Below are 24,356 nucleotides of genomic sequence, written 5' to 3'. Positions count from 1 at the left end.
CTTCTTATTTTAAGTGGAAAGGAGTTCCAGGTGTGAGCTACAGAATATTTATATAGGGACTTACTAATATTTTTTGACAGTTTGTAAATGTCAAGAAGATGTTTGTCAGATGTACAAAGTTGATGTCGGGGGTTGTATAGAGATACAATATTAGAGATGGAGGGACAGGAAGTGGGATTATAAAGAACTGAATGTGTGATATGCAACTGGGAAAGAAACAATTATTTAGGGAAGTCAGGCCACTGTAATGATTTAAGGGCAAGGCAGTGGTGGGATTTGTAGGGGAGATCAGAGGCAAATCTAGCTATTTTATTGTATGTTTGCTCTAATTTAGAAAGAAGTGAAGACTGAAGGTTAGTAAAAACTGGAGCTGCATACAAAAGATAGGGTAATAGGAGAGACAGGGTGAGGGACGGTTTGATGGAGGATGAAAACAATTTGTGGTTATGGTACAGGAGACCAAGTTTCTGGTGTTTTTTTATGCAGTGATGGATATGTATGTTGAATTTTAATTCATCATCAATTATAACACCAAGTAATTTAGTATGGGGTTCTGGTGTGATAGTGGTATTGTTGAGGGAGGTAATAGAGAAAGTGGATTTGTGTGGTAGAAGTTTAGTTTTTTTGGATTTAGAATTAGCTGATTATCAGTTTGCCAAGTTTTGATGGATGTAAAAGTGTCTTGGGTAAGAGCAAGGAGTTCTGGGATGCTGTGAGCAGTGGTAATAAGGGTCAAGTCATCAGCATATTGTAAGAATGTGGAGAAGTTGGTAGCAGAGGATAGACTGTTAGTAAAAATATTGAACAAGACAGGACCCAATATAGAGCCTTGGGAGACACCAGTGTTAACAGGAAGAAATGGGGAGGTGACAGTTTTCCAGCATATAGATTGTTTTCTATTAGATAAGCAGTTAGAAAACCAGCTTAAAGAGGGGTTGGAGAGATGACGGTCATAGAGTTTAGTTATCAGTTTAGAGAGACAGTATCAAATGCTTTGGAGAGGTCAAGGAATAAACAGGAGACTAGGAGGTTGTTGTCACAGGCTTCTGCTACTGTTTGGGTGAATGGGAGAAGAGCTGTTGATGTACTGTGGTGGGGTCTGAAGCCATGTTGGGTGGGAGTAAGAAGGTTATTGTCTAGCATGTGTTTACGTGGCTGAGTGTGGACACACTTTTCTAGAATTTTGGAAAAGGGGGATAGTGTAGCAATGGGATGATAGTAGGATGGGTCAGTGGAGTTTCCTCCTTTGTGAAGAGGGATTGTGTAGAAGGATTTCCATACATCTGGGACAAGAGATTCAGTAATAGAACAATTAATAAGGATAGAGACAGGGTAAGCAATAGCATTGGCAGCCATTTTAAGAAAGTAGAAGGTAGACTGTCAACAGAGGGAGAGCAGGGCTTAAGTTTATTTAGTTGGGATTTGATGAAAGCAATGGGAACCGGTTGTAGCGAGAAAGTATTAGAGGAAGGAGGACTGGGATGTAAAGGTAGAGAGGAGACAGTAGAGCTATTTGAAGTTAGTTTTTGGATTGTTTCAATAAAGTAAATATTTAAAAGAGCAGCAGTCTCTGAGGCAGTATTGAGAGGGAATGGGTTGGGGGTAGGAGGATTACCGGGGTGGAGTATTGTATTTATGGTAGACCAAAATTGTTTAGGGTTGTTATGTGGGCTACTTTGGTTGGAGGCAAAGAAAGTTTTTTTGTCTTTGATGACTAGTTTTTTTTATATCTGTTTCTAAGTTCCTTGTTGCATTGAACTAAGGGAGGAGTTTTATTTCTGGCCCAAGTTTTCCAGGCAGCATCCCTCTGATGCTGCAAGACCAGTTCAAACAGTGAGGCAAGACAGTCATTAATCTCTGAGGTCTAGATGTCTGCAATTAGTAAAAAATAAGCAACTGCCTCAATGTCTTTGTTGTGAAGAATGCTTGTGTATAAAGAAAGAACATCAAGGCTGCATAAGTTTCTGGTTCAAAAAAATAACTTGCACGAGTTGTAAAGAATGTGTTGTATATTCAATACTTGCCGTAACATGTACAAGCAGCAGTTTAAGACATTTATGTATAAACAAATACATTAATTCTGTGACATATTCATGTCCATAAACAATGGGTCTGCCAGGAATGAGATGGGTCTGCTTATGGATTTTTGGCATAAACAGCCTCATCAGTGTAAAATCTAACGTTTCAAAATAGAGACATAATTAAGCACCATCTCTAGTCATATGATCAATGCTACCACAGTAAGAACTCTTAAAACACATATGCATTGATACAAAATATCTCAAAATACTGGACACATTTAGTTAATGCTGCTTGATATCTATGGTCCATTTCTGATGCTTGTTAAATAATATCCCTTGCCATCCCAATTTATTGCAATTCCTGTTTGCTAAACCATCTGTGTTTGTTAGCATAGACAGAATCAGATGGTGAGCATCTGGGAACATTCTTTAATCCATGTGCTTTTTTATTATGAGGATATGCACTCTGTTGTTATTTTTAGGCTAAGGAAATTGGATAGTTAGCAGACAGAAAGGGAGTGGATGTATTGTTTTTTTCTTTTAATTTAACACTGTGACATCAGTGACATGAGAATTGGTAGAGTTTGCTACAGACACAAAATTCATCACATGTTAGTTTTTCTTAGCCATGATGTACAACCTGCCCCTTGAATTTTGTAAGGAATGCTGAGCATTTATGACGTGTCAGAATGGAACAATGAAAGGAATACAGATGATGACTGAACACTGACAGGAAGAGACTGTGTGCCATGTACTTCTTTCAGGTTCAAGACTGACGTTGATGTACATGGAGATTCTCTTTACTGCGTCTGCTTATCTGTGTGTGTGTGCATGCACACGTACTCACACAAGTGCGTGTGTGTGTGTGTGTGTGTGTGTGTGTGTGTGTGTGTGTGTGTGTGTGTGTACATGTGTGTGTGTGTGTGTGTGTGTGTGTGTGTGTGTGTGTGTATGTGTGTGTGTGTGCGTGTGTGTATGTAGATTATAGCAAACACCCAGACGTTGTCCTTAAAGAAGTCAGCAGGATAATAACCACATCGAACGTAAAAAATATATGATAGATTTATTAGGAAAAAACGTAAGCGCTTTCACGGTACACAAACCGCTTCATCATACGTCTGATGAAGTGGTTTGTGTGCCGTGAAAGCGCTTACGTTTTTTCCTAATAAATCTATCATATATTTTTTACGTTCGATGTGGTTATTATCCTGCTGACTTCTTTAAGGACAACATCTGGGTGTTTGCTATATTCTTCATTTGACTGCCTGTTGGGATTTTTGTTGCTTGTTTGTATGTAGATATTGACTACATTCTCATAGTTGTTGTCATCAAAAAATGCAAAATTTGGGTAAAGCTGAAAGAGAAAATGAATTTTGATGCAGACATTTCCTGTTTTTATTTTAATCAAGCTATTCTAAGTAAAGTTAATGATTTATTTTATGATATATCACCGCAATGTCAACAATATTAGACAGTTTTTGTATAAATCAAACTTTTTTTCTTAGCCTGCCTCTGCAACATAAAAAGATGGAGAAACAATTGAGACTGGGGGTAGATTAGTGGACCCCCTTCACTGGGGAAGCCAGGCATGGAGGGGGAGAGGTAATTGGCAATGACCCACTCACCTCTCCTAGCGGGTCGGATGGGTTTGCACATACTTGGCAGCGCTGACAGAGACTAGGTAGACCACTCTTTGTGGTGTGGGTGGAGGGACAAATCTGCCTGAAGAATACACTCATTATGGAGGTGAGGGAAAGTCTTTCACAGACAGCATATTGCACATTCCATCTGGTGCTGTGGGGCTGCAGGAATGGGGAGAAAATCATTAAATGCTTGAACCACCCCTAATGGCTGCCTGGATGGCACCCCCCCCCCCCTTGCTCACCTACTTGAGAATGTGGAACTGATTGACCGAAAGATGATCTGATAACTGGTCTAAAGATAAGTAGGCAGCTGGGGCAAAAAGTGACAAAAAAGGGGGGGGGGTCACTTCATATTTGTTAATTTATATTGCCTGATCTGTAGCTCCCCATTCACTTTTACAATTGGAAACCATTATTGCTGGGATGTATATTTGTTCACCAGCAGTGTTTCAAACTTTTGTAATTTTTAATTTTTCTCTCTAGTTGTATGACAGTGGAGTTAGTATACAAAAGTAAGAAAAGTTTGGGAAGAAAAGCACCCCCCACACACACACACACACACACATGCACACATATACACACACACACACTGAGGATGGTGGAGAGAACTTTGTTTTTTTTTTTTGAAAATCTTTTTATTTTATTATCTTATAGACAAACAATACAAATCACAGAAGAACACTGTACAAACATCAACAAAAACTATATACAACTATACATTGCCCATATCATTCACAATATATACAACAGATAATACATTAAGGAGATATAATACAAAAATGAAAAGTGTTTCAGGTTAAAAGACAATCAAAGAATACATTCCAAAAATTTTCAGAACAGAACTTGTGATTACCTTTATACAAGAGATACTTTTGTGCCCTAATATGCCTAATTACCAATTCCTTTAGACCTTCCCATGTTAGTGCGGCTTGGCACTTCCAATGCAATGAGATATAATATTTGATAAATATGACAATTGAAATCACCACCTTGAGCTGAGCTTTAGTAATATTATCAGGAGGGATATGTAATAAAGCAAATTGCCAAGAAAGTGTTGATTTTTCGTATCCCATTTTCTCCAGAATAACTTTGAGGGCACACCATAGTCTGTACACACATTTGCAGCTCCAGAAAATGTGATATATATCGGCTACTTGATCCTTACAAAATGGACACAGAGAAGACGAGTTGGGGTGGATTTTATTAATGATTGCAGGTGTTAAATACGCATTATTGGTGATCATGAGTTGCGTATAAAATAATTTTTTAAAAGGGATATATTTAATACTTGATTTGAAAGCCTCTTTCATTAGTGCGGAGTTATACTGGTCCTTATCTGACCAGAATTTAGAAAATACTGGCAAATTGTTAGATCTGATAGAGATTAATAACTTATATACATTGGAAGTCATTTTCTTTTTTAGCAGAAGAAGTTTCCAAATAACCTTGGCAATTTCGATATTTTCTCTAGATAAGTCAGGATGATCATAGTATGGATTCAATAGTTCAAAGATTTGTCTAGTTATTAAAGTATATTTATTGGATAAATTGAAGGTTTTCCTGATCTCGGATAACTTCAGATGTTTGACTAAGAAAAAGTCTGCCATGCACTTATCCTTAATAAGGGGAAAATTGTCCAGATTTATCAAGTTACCATTTAGAGTTAAATTGGGATTTAGATGTATTGGTTGGAGGGAAATGAATGCCTGCAAAAGTTTTAGCGAAGACAATAGTTTATGAAATCTGATAACGTTATATTTCAGGCCATAAAAGATTTTATATTTGTCTAGACTAACTTTGCTCAAGAAAGGTAAGGCGGATGGATTGAATTTAAGGGATCTAATATAATTGAAATAAAGTAATACCCAGTTAGGGTGCCAGGCATCTGAGGTATTAATATAGTTTGCTATCTTAATAATTCTACTACTTTGAATAATATCATAGTAAAGTTTGAAGTCAGGAAGAGAAATACCACCCAAATCCTTCGTAAGTTTAGAATACGAAATTCTCACCGATTTAGGAGACCAAATAAACTTAGAGAAGGTTGAGTGTAATTTATTGAAAAAGTATAGAGGAATAATCGAATTAGTCGAGTTGAAAATATACAAGAATCTGGGAAGGATATTCATTTTTATAATAGTTGCACGTGCCATAAAGGGAAGCTTAAGTTGAGACCATCTCTTTAAATCCCATTGCACCTCCTTCCAAAGAGAAGAAATGTTCTTCTGATACGAAATAGATTGATCAGTTGAGAAGGTTACCCCCAGGTAACGAAGACTTGAATTAACTGGAATAACATCAGAGGAAAAATTTAGGGGATATGGTGATGTGATATTAACCGGAAAAATTTGAGATTTGTTTTTGTTAACTTTGTAGTTGGCAAATTTAGAGAAGATATTAATGGATTTCATGATTTTCTCTAAGTCCGAATTTGGTAAAGAGAGGTAAATATTTAGATCATCCATAAATGCCGAGAAGGGGATACTAGTTCTAAATAGCTTGGGATGATCTGATGAGTTTTTGTTTAATAAGAAGGAAGAGAGGCTCTATATATAGATTAAATAATAAAGGAGAGAGGGCAACCTTGTCTCATTACTTATGTTAATCCTCTCAGATATACCATTATTAATATGTAGTGTTGTATAGGCTTTGTGGTAAATGGTCTCAATAAATTTTGTGAACGATGTAGGAAAGTTAAATAGAGGTAGAATAGAGAGTAAAGATTTCATACTCATTCTATCGAAGGCCTTAGAAGCATCTATTGCTAGAGTGTACAGGGGTACCTAGCTAAAGACAGAAAGTTATCATAGCTTCTAAAGCTAGAGTATGATCTGAGGTCTGTCTATTTCTAATGAAGCCCGATTGTTCTTTAGAGACTATACTAGGTAGCAGTACTTTAAGTCTATTGGCAAAAATTTGGGCCAAGATCTTTAAGTCTACATTAATAATGGATATGGGTCTAAAATTTTCCGGTTTGGTAGAATCTGCTTTACCTTTAGGGATAAGAATAGTCTTAGATGCATTGAAATGGGGATCACTTACACCCTGGTGGAGAATATGATTATAAATCAAATATAAAGCCTGTGAGAACTTGTTGGGATATAATTTGTAGAATTCTGCTGTGAATCCATCAGGACCCGGGGCCTTATTCAATTTGAGGTTATTGATCACATCCAGGACTTCCTGAGAAGTAATTTCTTTATCTAACAAGTGAAATTGATCCGTATTTAGTTTTGGGAAAGATAATTCTTTAAGGGTATCATATAGCACGGAAAATCAATAGGGTCATTAGGTGAGCTATAGAGCTCAGTGTAAATTTTTTGAAAGATTTTTATAATATCCTGTGTATCATGGTAGAGTTTGTCTTGATAAGAAATTTGAGAGAAAATGTGTGATGGTTTATTCTGATTAATTAGCCTAGCCAAGAACCTAGACGGGCATTGAGCCCAATCGGAATATTTGGCCAGCATTTTGGTTTCATGAGCTGATAAATTATCTGCCTGTAGAGATAAATAATCTTTCTGCATCTTAACTAACTGCGATTCTATCTCGCTATCAAATTTGATCTGCAGTTTATTCTCCCATTCTGATATTTTCTTGCTCAATTCAGACTCCCTTTTATGATATAATTTCTTGAAGTAAGAGGCTTTATTTATCAGAATGCCCCTAATTACCGCCTTTGTGGAGGCCCATAATATATCTATAGGAATATCCTGGTCTTTTGATGCTTGTATAAATTGGTTTAAGTTATCTTCTATAATCAAAGCAATTCCTTCTTTTGAAGTAGATTAGGATTAAGTCTCCACCACAATGGACTATTTCTACTGTTACACCTCTGATTGTAATCTAGGGAGAGGGATAACTTGAGTGGTCAGATAAATTTCTGTTATCAATATGTAGTTCTATTTGGTAGTTAGCCAGGATCAAGAAAGAAGAAAGAAATCAATTCTGGACCAACTCTTATGACAATTGGAGAAAAAAGTGAAGTTAACTCTATTAGTGGGTTTTCTGTGTGATATAAATGGGTCAAGCAAATTGAAATCTTCCTTGAGCTCAGCTAATACTGACACGGCTAGTTTATTATAATTTGTATTACCATTCGACCTATCTGTAGTGGGGTTCTGAACGGAGTTCCAATCTCCTCCTATAATAAAATAGTGGTTGGGGAAGGAGGAGAGAATGTTGTAAATAACCATATAGAAATTTTGTTGGTTAACACAAGGAGAGTAGATATTCAAGAATACAATGGGTTTATCAATGTGGGATAAGGATGGTGGAGAGAACTTTGTGCATCTGCAAAAATGTTTTTTGTTATTTATTTCATTTAGTTTAGTAGTTTGTTTTATCTTGAAACGTAGTCCAGTTTTCCTCTTGATGAAGCACAGGGCAAGCTTTTCAAAGTTCTTTCTTGTTCCAGTACATAAATTGATGATTTGTAAGAATGCTTAAGGAAGCATTATATAGTAAAAGAAAGCATCATACAGTAAAACGAACTATAATCTAGAGGCTTTGATCAATATCTCTTAATCTTTCATTACCAAAATGTGACACATGATGCATCGTAAATTATTGGTTCATAGGTTCATAGGTTGGTACTAGGCTATCGGCCCTAGGGCCTATACAAGCCTAGCCATAACAATTCCCTGGATATTTCTTCCCACAATATTTACTTCCCTGGACCCCTGTCTAGCAGGGCGACACATGATCTAACACAAGACTGACTATACAGAACAAAAATAAAAAAATTAGTAACTACAGATTATACAGTATAATATTACGAATGTTCATGTTAAAGATGTATAGGCAAGTGTTGAATAGCATAATTTCCCTGCACTGCTAAGAGCAAAACCAATATATATGCCTCCTGTCCTGAGGTATTTAGATGGAATGCTCTGTAATCCTCTAAGTAATACACTCAGTGCTGATCCTTTGTAAGCCATTTATTCTCCTCATATGCATGAGGCTGCTGTACAGAAAACCATTGTATCAGGACTGCATTTGCAATATCTGCAACTGAAAGCATGACGATATGGACTACAATTTGCCAACTCCACTGATACTTCAGGTGTCTGTATAAGAATCTAAGTCTGCCAGTTAGACTGAAAAGCTTACTAGACTGCAAATCAGTTAGATATGCAGCATAAACATATTGATCAGCAGAGGTTGTCAGCATAATAGGAAAATCATGTTAAATAAAAGAGAATAGTTATTGTAATAATCACTAGTTAATACACAAGCCAAAGATCTCAGATGTGAACTGCAGCAATAATGCTGGAAGTCTTAAACAGTACACCCCCATTTACTAAGACATTAATTTACAATACAGAATAGGCAAGAGGTTTAAAAAGTTCTGTTAATAAATCTATATTTGCACTGTATTTTTGCATATGCAAATCTCGATACATACAAAGTGTATATCTTAATAATGGTGGTCATATTTAGGTCAGCTGGTAAGTCATTTAGTTTTTGATTCATTTTTTTATCCTGTTATATTAAAATATGAATATATAGCATGGAAACCCACATACATTTGTCCACGTGTAGACATAGCCATCAACGTTGAAAACTGGTAGAACATAGATGGTCATCTTGCTAAGCAGTCTATTCATTGTCTTGTCAGTTTCATAAGTACGAACAGCCTGGGTATGAAAAATCATGTTGTTAGTGAAAGACTGAACTATCTTGCTTAGATATATAGTGCAGTATATATGCAGTGATGTGAGTCTTGGTTAATTAAATGATGAAGCACTAACCCTACAAAAACAGACTGCTGAAAACAACTGCAGAAGAAATTCGCCAACTCTAATATGTAGTAACAGACACATTTCATGAAGATATAACAAAAACTATAGGTTGCCATATACTATGAACAAAAATTCAGTCATAGCATTGTTCAATGTTCCTATAATAATGACATTTGTAATCACTGAATAAATGTTCCAAAAATGTTGTTTTAAATGAGATATAATTTATATTATTTCTAACATCCTGTGATAATTAATTTCAATTTTTTTCCAGTACAATTAAACTGCATACTTGCCTTTTTAACTTTTGAAACCCCCAATCTTTGGATTTTAACTCAGAAGGTAACTTTGAAGCTTTTGCAGACAAGTTAGAAGCAGGCAATAAGTTAAATATAAAAGTTTAACAAATGTTTTTTTTCTGAGGTAAAGAACATTTACACCTGTCATGCATAGTGAGGACACCCCCTACTTCCCCTGAATATTAATAACACATCTAAGATCAACTCGTTTTGGGGGATGTGACATTAATAAGGACTGTAATCAACATGAGTATATAGACATATATGCACTGACTGTAAGGCAACACATACACAGAATGTGGCATGCTTTACAGTGAACTGTATTGTGATAACAGCAGTACAAATGAACCCAGCAGCTTTCAGAAACTTTTTCTGTTTTCTTTTTGCCTCCATTCTTGCCTACTGAGCCTCACCCTCTCTGTTTTGAATTTACAAAACTGTCTGATCCCAGCATGAAGGAATGACCCAACCTGAAGCACCTTTATACAGGCAGCCATTAAGATAACATGCCGGTGTTTCTACTAAAGTCCTAACCCTGCCCTTGTTGACTGATGTGAGTGCCCATATTATCACATGGCATCCTTATGCTCTCTCCATGTATTTATGAGGGCTACCATCACCAGCTCAGAATTGCCAAGCTCACAGCCTTGGTCTTTGCCTTTCTGATACTGTGGAATCCTCTCTTTGCATGACAGTGACTGGGCAACCAAAACTATGATTACCTCTCCCCTGGGTGGGTAAGTCAGTGTCAGTAAACCATTCCCACCCTCATTAACCTGGATTTCACGACATCCAAACCACTAATCAAACTTGGTTCACCTGGATCCTAGAACTTTATTCTTCTGTGCAACACACCCAGGCACAAGCAACTTCAATAAGTCACTCCCAACAAAGCAAACAAACAATAGTGAGCACAGAACTAAACCACGGAGTAGTCATATATGATGTATTGTCTCCCACCACTGACTCAAATACTGGGAGATTGGAGGACTCTATGAATTATTAGCAGTCATTCTGCAAACAGAAAAAACATACGAGATACAATTTGAACAAGTTATTGTTAAATCATTCTGCTATTTTACACTGCATAGCTGTATTTGACAGATGACAGGCCAAGGTAAACTGTTAAAATAGACCACCAACACAAAGTATGAACATAACATGCACTCACCAAAATGTTACTGTTTCCATTCACTACCAAGGCTGTACTTTCCTGTACAATAAACATGAGAATATAAAGAAAGTAATCCTTGTATTGTAACCAAATTCATAGTTAGAGAGAACAATTCTGATAACTTTTGTCCTCCATTTCTATTAAAGGCTTCAAGGTTTAACAATAAATTTAATGTATTCAACCATCTGGAAATCTAGGACATTGTGTTTAATTTGTTGCAGAAGTGAGGGTTAACAGTTCTCACTTGAATGAACACCCCTCTATTGATTCTACCTGTGATGGGGTATGGGCAATCCCATGATTATCTCTGTTGTGGTAAGCCCTGCACTGGTGAAACCACACATTGCTTAACCTCGTTATGCTCAGCTTTATTTTTTTCCACTGGCATCAGACTTTTATCTATCACTTCTTCCATTCCTTATCTTGTTTTCTATCAGTTCTTCCAATTTATCTGGTTAAATGTCTTCCTCTTTTTCCCATTACTTGTCACAATCAATCCAGTCATGTCCTGCCATGACAACTCAAGAGGAAAACAAGGATAATTAAAAACATAGACCTCCATACTATATACTGTACAAGCTTAATGTTACTTGCTATAGTTATTATTATTTGCAAATTATAGATATTTTTTTATCTTGTACAGCTTCACTACCACAAGCAATAAACAACGCATACACATCATCAATCAACATGTTCACCCTTAATATAAAACGTATATTGCTTTTGGGACTAAGCTTAAATGCTAGATGCAAGGTCACTTCCCTTCTTCATAAACTTCTTAGGACTTGTTGCAGAAAACGCTTATTATCCCTTCTTTAACTATGCTACTTTTTCTTACAAACCTAAAAGTATTAACAGTTGGAGTTATAAGCCAGGACTATCTACCTTTAGTTCTACAATCAGAAATATAGCATACTACATAATTTCTTTTCACATAAATGTCCATAGCTTAAATAATAAATGCAATATCCCTGAAGTATGTATACAAATGTGTAATTTTATATTGTTGGACTCACAGAATCCTGGTCAAAATTAAACCATTAGCCTTCACACTTCATTCAGAAAATTTATACCTTTTTCATATTTAATCAAAAAGGGAACAGAGTTGAAGATTGGATTACTTTAAGTATAAAAAGTATCCTAAAATTAAATTGCTTACTTTTTCACTGAATAAATCTTAGAAAGCTTCACCTAATTAGATTTAAATACAAGCACAAATCAGCCAAGCCATTGAATTCAGTAATACTACCATCCACCGTCTACACTTCCAATAAATCTAAACATTATAGAACAAACTCTAAATAACAGCCTTCAACTTTCAAGGAAAAAAATCATTTATATTAGATTACTTTAACCTGATGCTCCTAGCACCAAAAGCATTGCACACCTTCAGATGCATCTCAATAGCCTTTCACAATTAATAGCAACCTCATCAGTTATAACCATCCAATCAGTCAAAATTCACATGGCAACCTTATAATCACAAACATTCCCAACCAATTTTATATTATCTGCCTTCCTAACTCTATAGGTGAAAACAACTCCAATGCTGGTATTATTTCTTATGGATCCCCAAAGAGTACAATTATGCAAAAAGCTTTCTGATTCCAAAAAAGATAAACTTGAAACAGAACTACAGAACATAGACTAGACTCCTCTCTATGAAATGACAGCCTCTCAAAAGCTTTTCTTAACTGAAATGCAAATCGAAATGGAGTTCTTAACAAAGTGTTCCCTGTAACCTTGAAACATGTTGAACGCTCCAAATGTCTTTGTGTAGTACAATCTATTACACAAGTCTGCAAACAATGTGACCAGTCATGGACATGCTTAAAAAGGATCACCCTGCAATCTGATCTCCAAACTTTCATATGCTTAAGCCAAAAATGTAAACTACTAATCAAAGAAGCTAAAATTACATACCTTAAAAGCAAACTTCCAGTAATGTCTCCAATTCAAAGTCTCTTCAGGCAATTAGTTAAGAGTGCTTCTGCCAGTTACTTTGTTAATGCACTGATACAGAGAATATCGCTAACCTATGAACCTATATTCAGTATAGCAGACTCCTCAAGGAATAAACACACACCAAAATAGATAAAAGTTTGGCAGCAAACCAAGTTGTCCCTGGACATCTTCATGGAGGGGGGGGGGTTAGGTTGATATTAGGGGGAGTTAAGTGGGTTGGGGAGGTGAAAGAATTAGTGGAGGTAGGGATGGTTGGGAGGAAATGAGATAATGATAGGGAGGGGCTTAAGAGGTTTAGTCTAGTGTAGTTGGGTTAAGCAACCACATTTTGATGTGAACTTGCTAAGGCAAGCTATGCCCATGACAACCTGTAGGTATTCCAGTAAGAAAGGTAGGCCTTGGGGTACTGGTTAGTGGTGGGTAGCGTTGTGTATATATGATATATATATTATTATAGAGGGGTTTTTTTTGAGACATTGAGCTAGGGGTATTTGTGTCTAAGTAAGGGGTAATTTTGGTTAAGGTTGCGCTGAGATTTATGGTGCGGTTTATTGGGGAAGTGTGTGGACTTGAAGGTGTCTGGAGTGAGTGGTTGCAGTTCTGGGTAATGCTGTCTGCATTGCACATCATTAACCTTGGAGGCTGATGCCCTGCTTTAACAGGAAAATGCTACACTACAAAGGTTAGCCTTCTTCATTTTCACTCCTTGTATTGGTGTGGTGTTTTTTTTTTCCCCTCACTAGGCAGTCTTGGGGACACGGGAGGGGTGGGCAATCCCTTCAGCAAACATTTTATGCGATATATGCATAGCTGTTCAAGGAACCTAACTCAGTGAACTTCAGTAAAGACGGTCCTTAGAAACGGTATCGCCACATACTTAAAACCAAGTAGGTGATTTTGTGGCGTCATCCTTCCTTCCTTGGGTGACTCAATTGTAAACGTTGCAGGTTGTGACCATTTAATTATTGAGGGGGTTTCTGCAGCATTCAGATTTGTGCAGAGAGGGCTTACTTCCAGGGTGGCCCTTCATGGTAGATAGCAGCGATTTCATCTGCCAGGATTGCTGTGCCTGGTGATAGCGAGTTTCGTGGGCTGGGACGCATGTTTGCTCTTGGCGCATGTGTGATGGAGCCCAGTGGCAGCTGTGGGAAATTTAAAAAAAAAAAACACAATAAGGTATAGGCGTAGTGCTTGGCATTGCGGGTGCTGCTTATAGGCATGGGGGCACTGGGGTTTGGTGCTTGGTTTGGTGGGTTCAGTGGTTGAGTCGGGAGCTCCGCTGAATCGGGGAACATGGTGTCCTCTTGTTTGCAGTTTGTGTCATGTGGGGGATGACGGGTTGCTCTTGGTCAACAGCTTGAGTGACTTTTCGCAGGCTCCTGGTGGGTTTGAGTATGGTTGTTGCTGCGCATACACAGTGTGGTACTGGTCCTCGCCACCTTTACTCTGTGAGTACATCATTGTTGGCACTTTAATTTTGTTAAATTCACTTAAGGATTTCTATCATATGTATGAATAATACCGAAGCATTAATTCACCAAAAGAATTTTTGTAAGTACAAAGTAGCACATCTACCATGGTGTGAGCTTACTAATTGATGATGTCAGCAAGTTGTTAATAAGTGGTACACATTTCGGTCATTTGTTTACATCATTAGAACTCTCTAAATCAATGGCTTTGAGGATCTCCCACACTGAAGGGATGCAAGAGGTCCATGTGGACCCATTTGCTGTAACACATATTTTAGTTTCCAGTAATGCTTACTTTTAAATATATTTTAATTATTCTAATATGATCATAATTTTATGATAATTTAATTTAATATCTGTTATTAACTTGCTTTTCTTCTGAATGCACAATGTTATAAGCACATCATTTAAAACTGAATTTGAATTTAATTAAACACAGACTGAAATGAACTTCAGTAAGGAAATGAATTGCTTTCCTAGGTAGTTATAGCTGTCGATTTTGCATGTGTTCTTCTATGCATGAACTAGTAACTGATATCTAATGAAGCTCCTGAATGAAGAACAGAAGTATGGAATGTGGATTTAGTTTCTAATATATGTGCATGAATTTGGATATTATACCCAGAAAAATTGTTCATGAAAAAGAAAAAAACATTTTTTTGTCATCACAAATGTTTCCATGTTTGCCTCATTCCCTCATGTTTTAGGGTCCGTTTTAGTATAATGTGGTTTCTAGCAATTAGTGGAGAAGCATTCAGGACTGTGGTTAGTACTAATTCATGAAGTTTAAGCATACTTGACTTTGTGCAGGGGACCATTCCTTTCAGGGTATTGGGAAACCTGGGTACGGGTGCCTAAGCAGAGAGATATTTCTGTGTGGTACATTTGACTGGGGACACATGGTTAAAGTGACAGTCAGCTGCAGAGAAATATGGCTGTTTACAAATTCCCTGTGGGCAAAGAGAAGAATGCGCTGCCATGCCCACAACTTCAATAACCAAATGCACAGGGGGAAAACAATGCCCATGGTCCCTGAGGGAACATGAAACGGCAGACAATATAGCAGGCATCAACAGCAGGCTGGCCAGAGGCCATGTCAGTGGCAGTGCAAATGCAGTGCACAATGGGAAGTGTCTTTATAATTGGTGTGTGTGGACATGTACCCCCTTTATAGTGTCTAGGGAACATTACCTAAAATGCATACTGGAGCATAAATGTGACTACAGTAGCCTGCAGGATTTCCTTCATGCTGTAGCACACTTCTACATCTTGTAGTTACAAAACTATGTACTGTACACTGAGCACAACACTCATTACTTCTTCTGCCGCCATGCATTTGGTTATTAAAGCTGTGGGCATGGCAGTGTGTGCTTCTTTTTGCCCACAGGGAATTTGCAAACAGCCATATTTCTCTGCAGCTGACTGTCACTTCAGCCATGTGTCCCCAGTCAAATGTATCACAGGGAAATGTCTCACTGCCTAGGTGCCTGAACCCATTTCTGACACTATTAGAAATAAACAAAACAAAACCTACTTACAAACCCGGGCTGCTCCCCTAAATCCCCAGCATAAGGAAACCACCTCACTCCACCCATCAGCAGCCAGAAATCCGAACCTGACATGTCTGACAGTTTTTTTGTTTTTTTTTAAACCTTTGGGTTTCCTGGGTTCAGGCACCTAGGCAGTGAGACATTTCCCTGTGATACATTTGACTGGGGAAACATGGTTGAAGTGACAGTCAGCTGCAGAGAAATATGGCTGTTTGCAAATTCCCTGTGGGCAAAGAGAAGCACATACTGCCATGCCCACAGCTTTAATAACCAAATGCATGGCGGCAGAAGAAGTAATGAGTGTTGTGCTCAGTGTACAGTACATACTTATGTAACTACAACATGTAGAAGTGTGCTACAGCATGAAGGAAATCCTGCAGGCTACTGTAGTCACATTTATGCTCCAGTATGCATTTTAGGTAATGTTCCCTAGACACTATAAAGGGGGTACGTGTCCACACACACCAATTATAAAGGCACTGCCCATTGTGCACTGCATTTGTACTGCCACTGACATGGCCTCTGGCCAGCCTGCTGTTGATGCCTGCTATATTGTCTGCCATCTCATGTTCCCTCAGGGACCATGGGCATTGTTTTCCCCCTGTGCATTTGGTTATTGAAGTTGTGGGCATGGCAGCACATTCTTCTGTTTGCCCACAGGGAATTTGTAAACAGCCATATTTCTCTGCAGCTGACTGTTACTTCAACCATGTGTCCCCAGTCAAATGTACCACACGGAAATATCTCGCTGCCTAGGCGCCTGAACCCATCAAAAATGGTTAACATGGATTTTGTTAGGAAGTAGTGTAGGTAGATGTCATTGGTTTGGGCTGCTACTCCAAATACCTTTTAATTATAGAGATTTTGTGTCAGATTCGGTATATGCCTTGGAATTTTGGACATTTTATAAACCTGTAGTTTTCTGGCTAATTGCTGTCAATCAGTGTAGGTTGCAGTTTAAAGTACTGACAGATACTTGAGCTTCAGAATTTATACACTTCAGACAGTGCATGATAATGCAAATATGGTAAGCTATCAATTTTCTAAGGAATAGTTATAGCACTATAGGTTGTATAAAGATTTTTCTAGGAAGTCAAACAATGACGTCACTGAATATGGCATAACAAGAGAGTCTATAAGAAAGCAAGCAGACTTTATAGTAAAGTCTTAAGACTGTAGTAAGAAATAATGACAGGCATTTGAGTTTATATATGGCTGCCTTTTGGTGCCAGAGACCTGGGTATATTTTCTGTTATCAACTAAAAGCCTGGTATAAAGTTTATGACCTTTAGAATTAAAAGTGCTTGCTGTTAAATAAAACATGCATTATTTTTATTAACAGAAATAGGAGGTTAACAGAGTGCATGAGATTAGGCAGACCACAGGGAACAAGAGACTACCAGTAGACTACCAGCCATCAACTGCATCATTCAGGAGATCAGGAAATCCAAAAATCTGATATGTTAGTTAGGGTGCCTTATTTGGAGATGGAAGGTTAAGAGCTAGGCAGATGGTTGTGGTTATTGATAGGTCCCTTCATGTGGGGGTTTAGTTTTAACATGCTTGGCTGGTAGTTAAATTTATATTGGGAGTTGATAGGGTCATAGGAAACCTAGCTGCAATTACGGCTGCTTTGTCATAGATATGTGTGGCAGTGTTACATTCATTCCTGAGTTGGCAGGATCGTTTGTCTTTGAAGATGTCTTGGAGGGTGTGTTATGTATTTTAGATGATTTACATGTCTTTTTTTTTCTTACAGATGGGTTTTTTTGGAATGCTGCTGCTATAATTTGGAATAGGTGGGTATAAGGTAGAGCCTTCTCTTTACATATTAGTATTTACTTTTGTCCTTTTCTTTGTAGATAGTGGTGTGCCGAGTACCAGTTGTGGTGACGGGGAATTCGCAGATGATGGAAGCAGTGGTGAGCGAATAGGTTAAACATGGGGAGCACAAGGTGGCAACAGTTAATGACTGAAATTGCTGAAGGACAGAAAGCATCATGTGGTGGCTTGAAAAGGGGATCTGTAAGATAACGTTTTGATAGAACGGATGTTTTGCCACCGGAATGGGGTACAAAGTGGGGCTGAGTAATTACCTTATTAAGGCATATTAGAGTTCTGTGTTCAATTAGTGGGAGCTGATTATTGCATTAGTATAGGGGACAAGTAAGGAAGAGGTAGGTTGGGGGGGGCCAAGGGGGAAATGGTTGGGGGACGGTTTATGGGGAGTGTGGGGATCCCACAGGATGAGTAGAGTCACGACATTCATAGGAGCACAGGACTTATTAGGCTAAAGCCCTATGGCTCTTGCAAGGGTCTATATTAGAACATCGAAGTTTCAGGTCTTCGAATGTTCTAATATCGACACCTAGTAACTGAAAACCGGTAAGACCGAAAATTTAGAACATCGAATTTTTTTCCTGTGGAAAAAATTTGCTGTTCCAAAACACATACACACAACACAAACACACCAAACAAACAGCAATCCACACACATACACCTAAAATCTTACATCTAAACCTACACTAAACTGTACATACACCACTATCTACCCACTTACCTTAACCCAAACCCTAACCCTAAGGTCCGTCACTATCGCACACACACCTCACCCGCGCCCTAACCTTAACTCACCTATCCCACCCTAACCCTCATGTTCAAACATTCTCACACTTACCTGACCCGTGCCCTAACCCTAACTCACCTATCCCACCCTAACCCTCACGTCCACACAATCGCACACTTACCTGAACCCAACCGTAACTTTCCACCGCAGAGCTGAAAATAGCGAAGTGACAGGAACAGACAACCAAATTTTTTCCATAGGAAAGAATTCGGTTATCTAAAACTTCGCTATTTTCAGCTTTTGCTTATTAGGTGTTGATATTAGAACATTCGAAGACCTGAAACTTCGATGTTCTAATATAGACCCCTCTTGCAAGCCAGTGAAGTTCAACTCTTGCTTTCTTAGAACCTTGGGGTGGTTGTACTTACTCATTCAGTTATTGAACCGTATTTGGGGGAAGGGCCAATGAGGTGTTTGATAGGATGCTGGAGTTTGTTCCTAACGGGTGGTGTCTTACAGGGGAGTTAGAAGGTTTAAAGGAAGCTTGGCTGCAGGATAAGGCAGCGGTAGGACAGGTCTTAATTATCTACTAGTGGTATAGGTAACATAAGAAAAGAGAGGTCTCCAGGGGAAAGGCCTAGGACAAACAGGGGTTAAGAATGGTTCTGGTAATGAGTGAATTGGGGGTTGTTTATGGCTAGGCATGTAGAGTACTTCATTGCTGAGCATAGGCGAGCCTTCAGGAACTAGGTCAAGGGGTGCTGGTTTTCTGACAGCTAAGGTAAGACATTAAAGTTTTGGAGTTAGACTGTTCACTACGGTAATGGAGTTTTTGCACATCTACAACTGGGTAGTTGGTGGGCTAAGGTGATATGCTACAGTTGACAGGGTCTTGGGTGTGAGACTTGCTAATAGTGTTTGACTGAGTGCCATTTTGAGTTCAAGGGGTTATAGTTTGTGGTTTTGTTGTGGTTACAGGCTGTCAATATGTTCAGGTTGAGCCATGATTTCAGCTTTGAAGGCAGCAGGCTAAAAGGGTATGTGTTCTCTTGGTGTGGATGTTCTGGTGTTACATCGGGGTCACGGTAATCCTACTTTATTTAGCTTCATTAGGGTGTGTTTCAGTGATGGCATGGCAAAGGGGTTTATGATGGGACTCTAAGGTGCTTTACAGATGATGGGTACACCAAATTGGCTTGACCCTTCCCTTTATTGAACAATTTTGGGTAGAAGGGAGGGGGGAACAGCATGGTCAGGCTGGTTGGTGGAGAAGAGGGATAGGCTTGCCATCTTCTGTTCCCCCTCTGGTATCTGGATGTGCATTTCAAGGATCTGGGGAAAGGAAATTAGTAATTGGAGGAAGCTTGCTGAAGAGACATGCAAGCTGAGGTAAGGATGCTGCTTATTTGGAGGAAGGGGATTCAATGAATGGTGTATGAAGTGAGATGGGATGCTGCTTCATAAGTAAGCGAGCAGAGGTATGGACCCTGCTTGTTGGGCAGGGTGAGTAGGTATGCTGCCCTGATTAACATTACAATGAATGGTGTATGAAGTGAGATGGGACACTGCTTCATAAGTAAAGTAAGTGAGCAGAGGTATGGACCCTGCTTGTTGGGCAGGGTGAGTAGGTACGCTGCCCTGATTAACATTACAAGGATGGTGCTTCATAAGTAAAGTAAGTGAGCAGAGGTATGGACGCTGTTTACTGGGGCAGGGTGAGTAGGTACGTTGCCCTGATTAATATTACAAAGATGTTATGCTGTATTTAGAATCAATTATATTATGAGTAGTTGTAATTAATGAATTTGGTGATCAAAGCTATGTTATGGAAATTTAATAAAGGTCGTCAAATGTCATTTGGTGGGATGTGTGTTATTGAAGGGGACCAGACAAATGATGTCTGGCAACAAACCAAGCTGTCCCGGGACATCTTCATGGGTGGGGGGGGGGGGTTAGGTTGATATTAGGGGAAGTTAAGTGGGTTGGGGAGGTGAAGAGGTGAAAGGGTTAGTGGGGTAGGGATGGCTGGGAGGAAATGTGATAATGATGGGGAGGGGCTTAAGAGGTTTAGTCCAGTGTAGTTGGGTTAAGCAACCACATTTTGGTGTGAACTTGCTACCCACCTACCCTCCCTCTTTTCCTTGGTGGGTTGGGGGGGGTAGTGTTATTTACCAGTGGGAGTAGGCAGAGAAGAGGGATAGGCTTGCCCTCTTCTGTTCCCCCTCTGGTGTCTGGATGTGCATTTCAAGTATCTGGCGAAAGGAAATGAGTAGTTGGAGGAAGCTTGCTGAATAGACAAGCAAGCTGAGGTAAGGATGCTGCTTATTTGGTGGAAGGTGATTCAATGAATGGTGTATGAAGTGACATGGGACGCTGCTTCATAAGTAAGTGAGCAGAGGTATGGACCCTGCTTGATGGGCAGGGTGAGTAGGTACGCTACCCTGATTAACATTATAATGAATGGTGTATGAAGTGAGATAGGACGCTGCTTCATAAGTAAAGTAAGTGAGCAGAGGTATGGACGCTGCTTACTGGGGCAGGGTGAGTAGGTACGCTGCCCTGATTAATATTATAAGGATGTTATGCTGTATTTAGAATCAATTATATTATGAATAGTTGTAATTAATGAATTTGGTGATCAAAGCTATGTTATGGAAATTTAATAAAGGTTATCAAATGTCATTTGGTGGGATGTGTTTTATTGAAGGGGACCGGACAAATGAAGTTTGGCAACAAACCAAGTTGTCCTGGGACATCTTCATGGGGGGGTTAGGTTGATATTAGGGGGAGTTAAGTGGGTTGGGGAGGTGAAAGGGTTAGTGGGGTAGGGATGGTTGGGGAGGAAATGAGATAATGATGGGGAGGGGCGTAAGAGGTTTAGTCTAGTGTAGTTGGGTTAAGCAGCCACATTTTGGTGTGAACTTGCGACCCACTCACCCTCCCTCTTTTCCTTGGTGGGTTGGGGGGGGGAGTAGGGTTATTTAGCAGTGAGGGTAGGCAGAGAAGAAGGATAGGCTTGGCCTCTTCTGTTCCCCCTTTGTTGTCTGGATGTGCATTTCAAGTATCTGGCGAAAGGAAATGAGTAGTTGGAGGAAGCTTGCTGAATAGAAAAGCAAGCTGAGGTAAGGATGCTGCTTATTTGGTGGAAGGTGATTCAATGAATGGTGTATGAAGTGACATGAGACACAGCTTCATAAGTAAGCGAGCAGAGGTATGGACCCTGCTTGTTGGGCAGGGTGAGTAGGTACGCTGCCCTGATTAACATTATAATGAATGGTATATGAAGTGAGATGGGACGCTGCTTCATAAGTAAAGTAAGCGAGCAGAGGTATGGACTCTGCTTGTTGTGCAGGGTGAGTAGGTACGCTGCCCTGATTAACATTACAAGGATGGTGCTTCATAAGTAAAATAAGTGAGCAGAGGTATGAACGTTGCTTACTGGGGCAGGGTGAATAGGTACGCTGCCCTGATTAACGTTACAAGGATGTTATGTTGTATTTAGAATCAATTATATTATGAATAGTTGTAATTAATGAATTTGGTGATCAAAGCTATGTTATGGAAATTTAATAAAGGTCGTCAAATGTCATTTGGTGTGATGTGTGTTATTGAAGGGGACCAGGACAATAACATATTGCACAAACTCAGATTTAATACATTGCATTGTTCCTATGTAAATCATGTACAGTGTCACACACACACACGTGTGTGTGTGTGTGTGTGTGTGTGTGTGTGTGTGTGTGTGTGTGTGTGTGTGTGTGAGTGTACTTGAAAATATTAAAGAAACAAAAAATTGAACTGCAAGAGATTGATCTCAGAAGATCAAAACCCAAAATGTCTAAAAATAAATTTTAAGCGGGGCAAGGCCCCTTTGCATTCCTATACCCTCTAGTAGTTGATATATATATATATATATATATATATATATATATATATATATATATATATATATATATATATATATATATATATACGGATTCACTTCAGAAGCTCGAAATACTGAAATCTCAAATTTCAGTATCTCGAGCCTAAGAAGCCAAATCCACACAACAACAAAAACTGAAAACCATAAAATTCAAAACCTCGAATACCTGAGGTTTTGAATTTCGTGGTATTACAACACACACACACACACACACACACACACACACACACACACACACACACACATATACACCATTCTCCACACAAACACACACAATCTTTCTACATGTTAGGAAAGCAAGCCCTGCACCCCCCCACACACACTTAAATATTCTCACTCCGAGGTTGCACTACATACAAACACACACAAAACACCACCACACAAGTTACATTCTCCTCGCTCACACACATCACAGCAACAAAACACACTAACACACACCACAGCCCCTACCCAAACCTCTTAACACACACACACAAACTTACCTGAATACATGACCACAGCAGAAGTTTAGAAGCCCGAAATTCAAAACCCTTCGGTATTTGAGGTTTTGAATTTCGCGCTTCTAAACTTTTGCTATTATGTGGATTCAGCTTAGGTTTCTAGATACTGAAATTCGACATTTCAGTATTTTGAGCTTCTGAAGGAACCTATATATATATATATATATACATATATATATATATATATATATATATATATATACATATATATATACATATATATATATATATATATATATATATATATATATATATATATATATATATATATATATATATATACATACCAACTTTGAGATCAAACAACAGTGGGGAAAGGGCAAATTCCCACTCCCCACTGCACCACAACCAACATGAAGTAATGCTGGTATTCAGCAATATGACTATTGAATCACTTCTGTGGGCATTACAGATATTGAATATTATGAGACCATTAAACTGCTTAGCTTATTCTCATATGTATATATATATATATATATATATATATATATATATATATATATATATATATATATATATATATATGTGTGTGTGTGTGTGTGTGTGTGTGTGTACACATCTCAGTAATGTCTCTGAGAACAGTTACACTAACCATTGACTATAATGTAAGTGATGCATTGCGGCGCGGCTTATTGTTAGAAAAGCAGAGTGACACAAATTTCTGGTACTTTAGATATTCAAGAAAAATTCCTTACAGATTACATGAAATAGACATACAATATTCAAATCTTTTAAGGTCAAGCCATGTAATTATATATGAATAATTTAAGTTTTTTTTTTCCACTGGTGGCATTGTGAATCACTCCGCTGGTTATTCTGGCCACCTGTACTGGCCTGGAGACAAAAAACAATCCTAGTCAGTACACTGTTGCCCAAACAGAAGATATAGCTCCCTCTCAGCTGCCTCCACATTCTCACTCCATCACTGCGATCCCTATGACAAGGCAACCCCTCACCTTTTTAGTGAAAACATAATACTTACACAGTTGTTTAACATTTATAACTGTTAATGTGCAAACAGGGACCAGTATTCTGTATGTTGAAAAACATATGATATGTGTATTTCTTCTAGTCAGTAACAAGGCATCCTAGTTTAGCTAGGAAGGCTTGTGTGTGTGTGTGTGTGTGTGTGTGTGTGTGTGTGTGTGTGTGTGTGTGTGTGTATATATATATATATATAATATATATGTATGTATGTATATATACTTTGCTTAGATCGCCATCTTACCTTTGCACTACTGCTGCATTCTCAGTTTTATACTTACTATGGAAGAATTGTCTCAACCTACCATTTTAGCTAGTTACAGAAAGGCGAAATTTAAACGTTCATGGCTAGGTGTTTGATAGATTTCAGCTTCATTACTTATGTTTTCCTCTATAAGTTCAAAATATAAATTAAGAACAGTAATAAGAATAAATAATTCAAGCAGATGCAGACAGATAAACAGTCCCCAGGATTCACGAAGCCTCCGTGTAAGAGTTATAACTGATGCATTAACA

General features: G+C 38.4%; 1 protein-coding gene across 1 annotated transcript in view; it reads right to left on the bottom strand.

Annotated features, from left to right (window-relative positions):
• Nucleotides 1-24,356, bottom strand: part of LOC122792897 (carboxypeptidase B-like) — a 531,601-nt gene that overhangs the window by 224,125 nt on the left and 283,120 nt on the right. The window contains exon 7 of the mRNA XM_044060455.1: nt 9,177-9,303. Coding sequence (XP_043916390.1) covers nt 9,177-9,303 — 127 coding nt within the window. The remainder of the gene's footprint in view (nt 1-9,176; nt 9,304-24,356) is intronic.

This window comes from Protopterus annectens, chromosome 2.part0, assembly GCF_019279795.1.
Source record: "Protopterus annectens isolate FY-2018-M chromosome 2.part0, PAN1.0, whole genome shotgun sequence".
Classification (NCBI taxonomy): domain Eukaryota; kingdom Metazoa; phylum Chordata; order Ceratodontiformes; family Protopteridae; genus Protopterus; species Protopterus annectens.
Note: the sequence above shows the minus strand (reverse complement) of the source record. Positions and strands in the feature narration are given on the sequence as shown.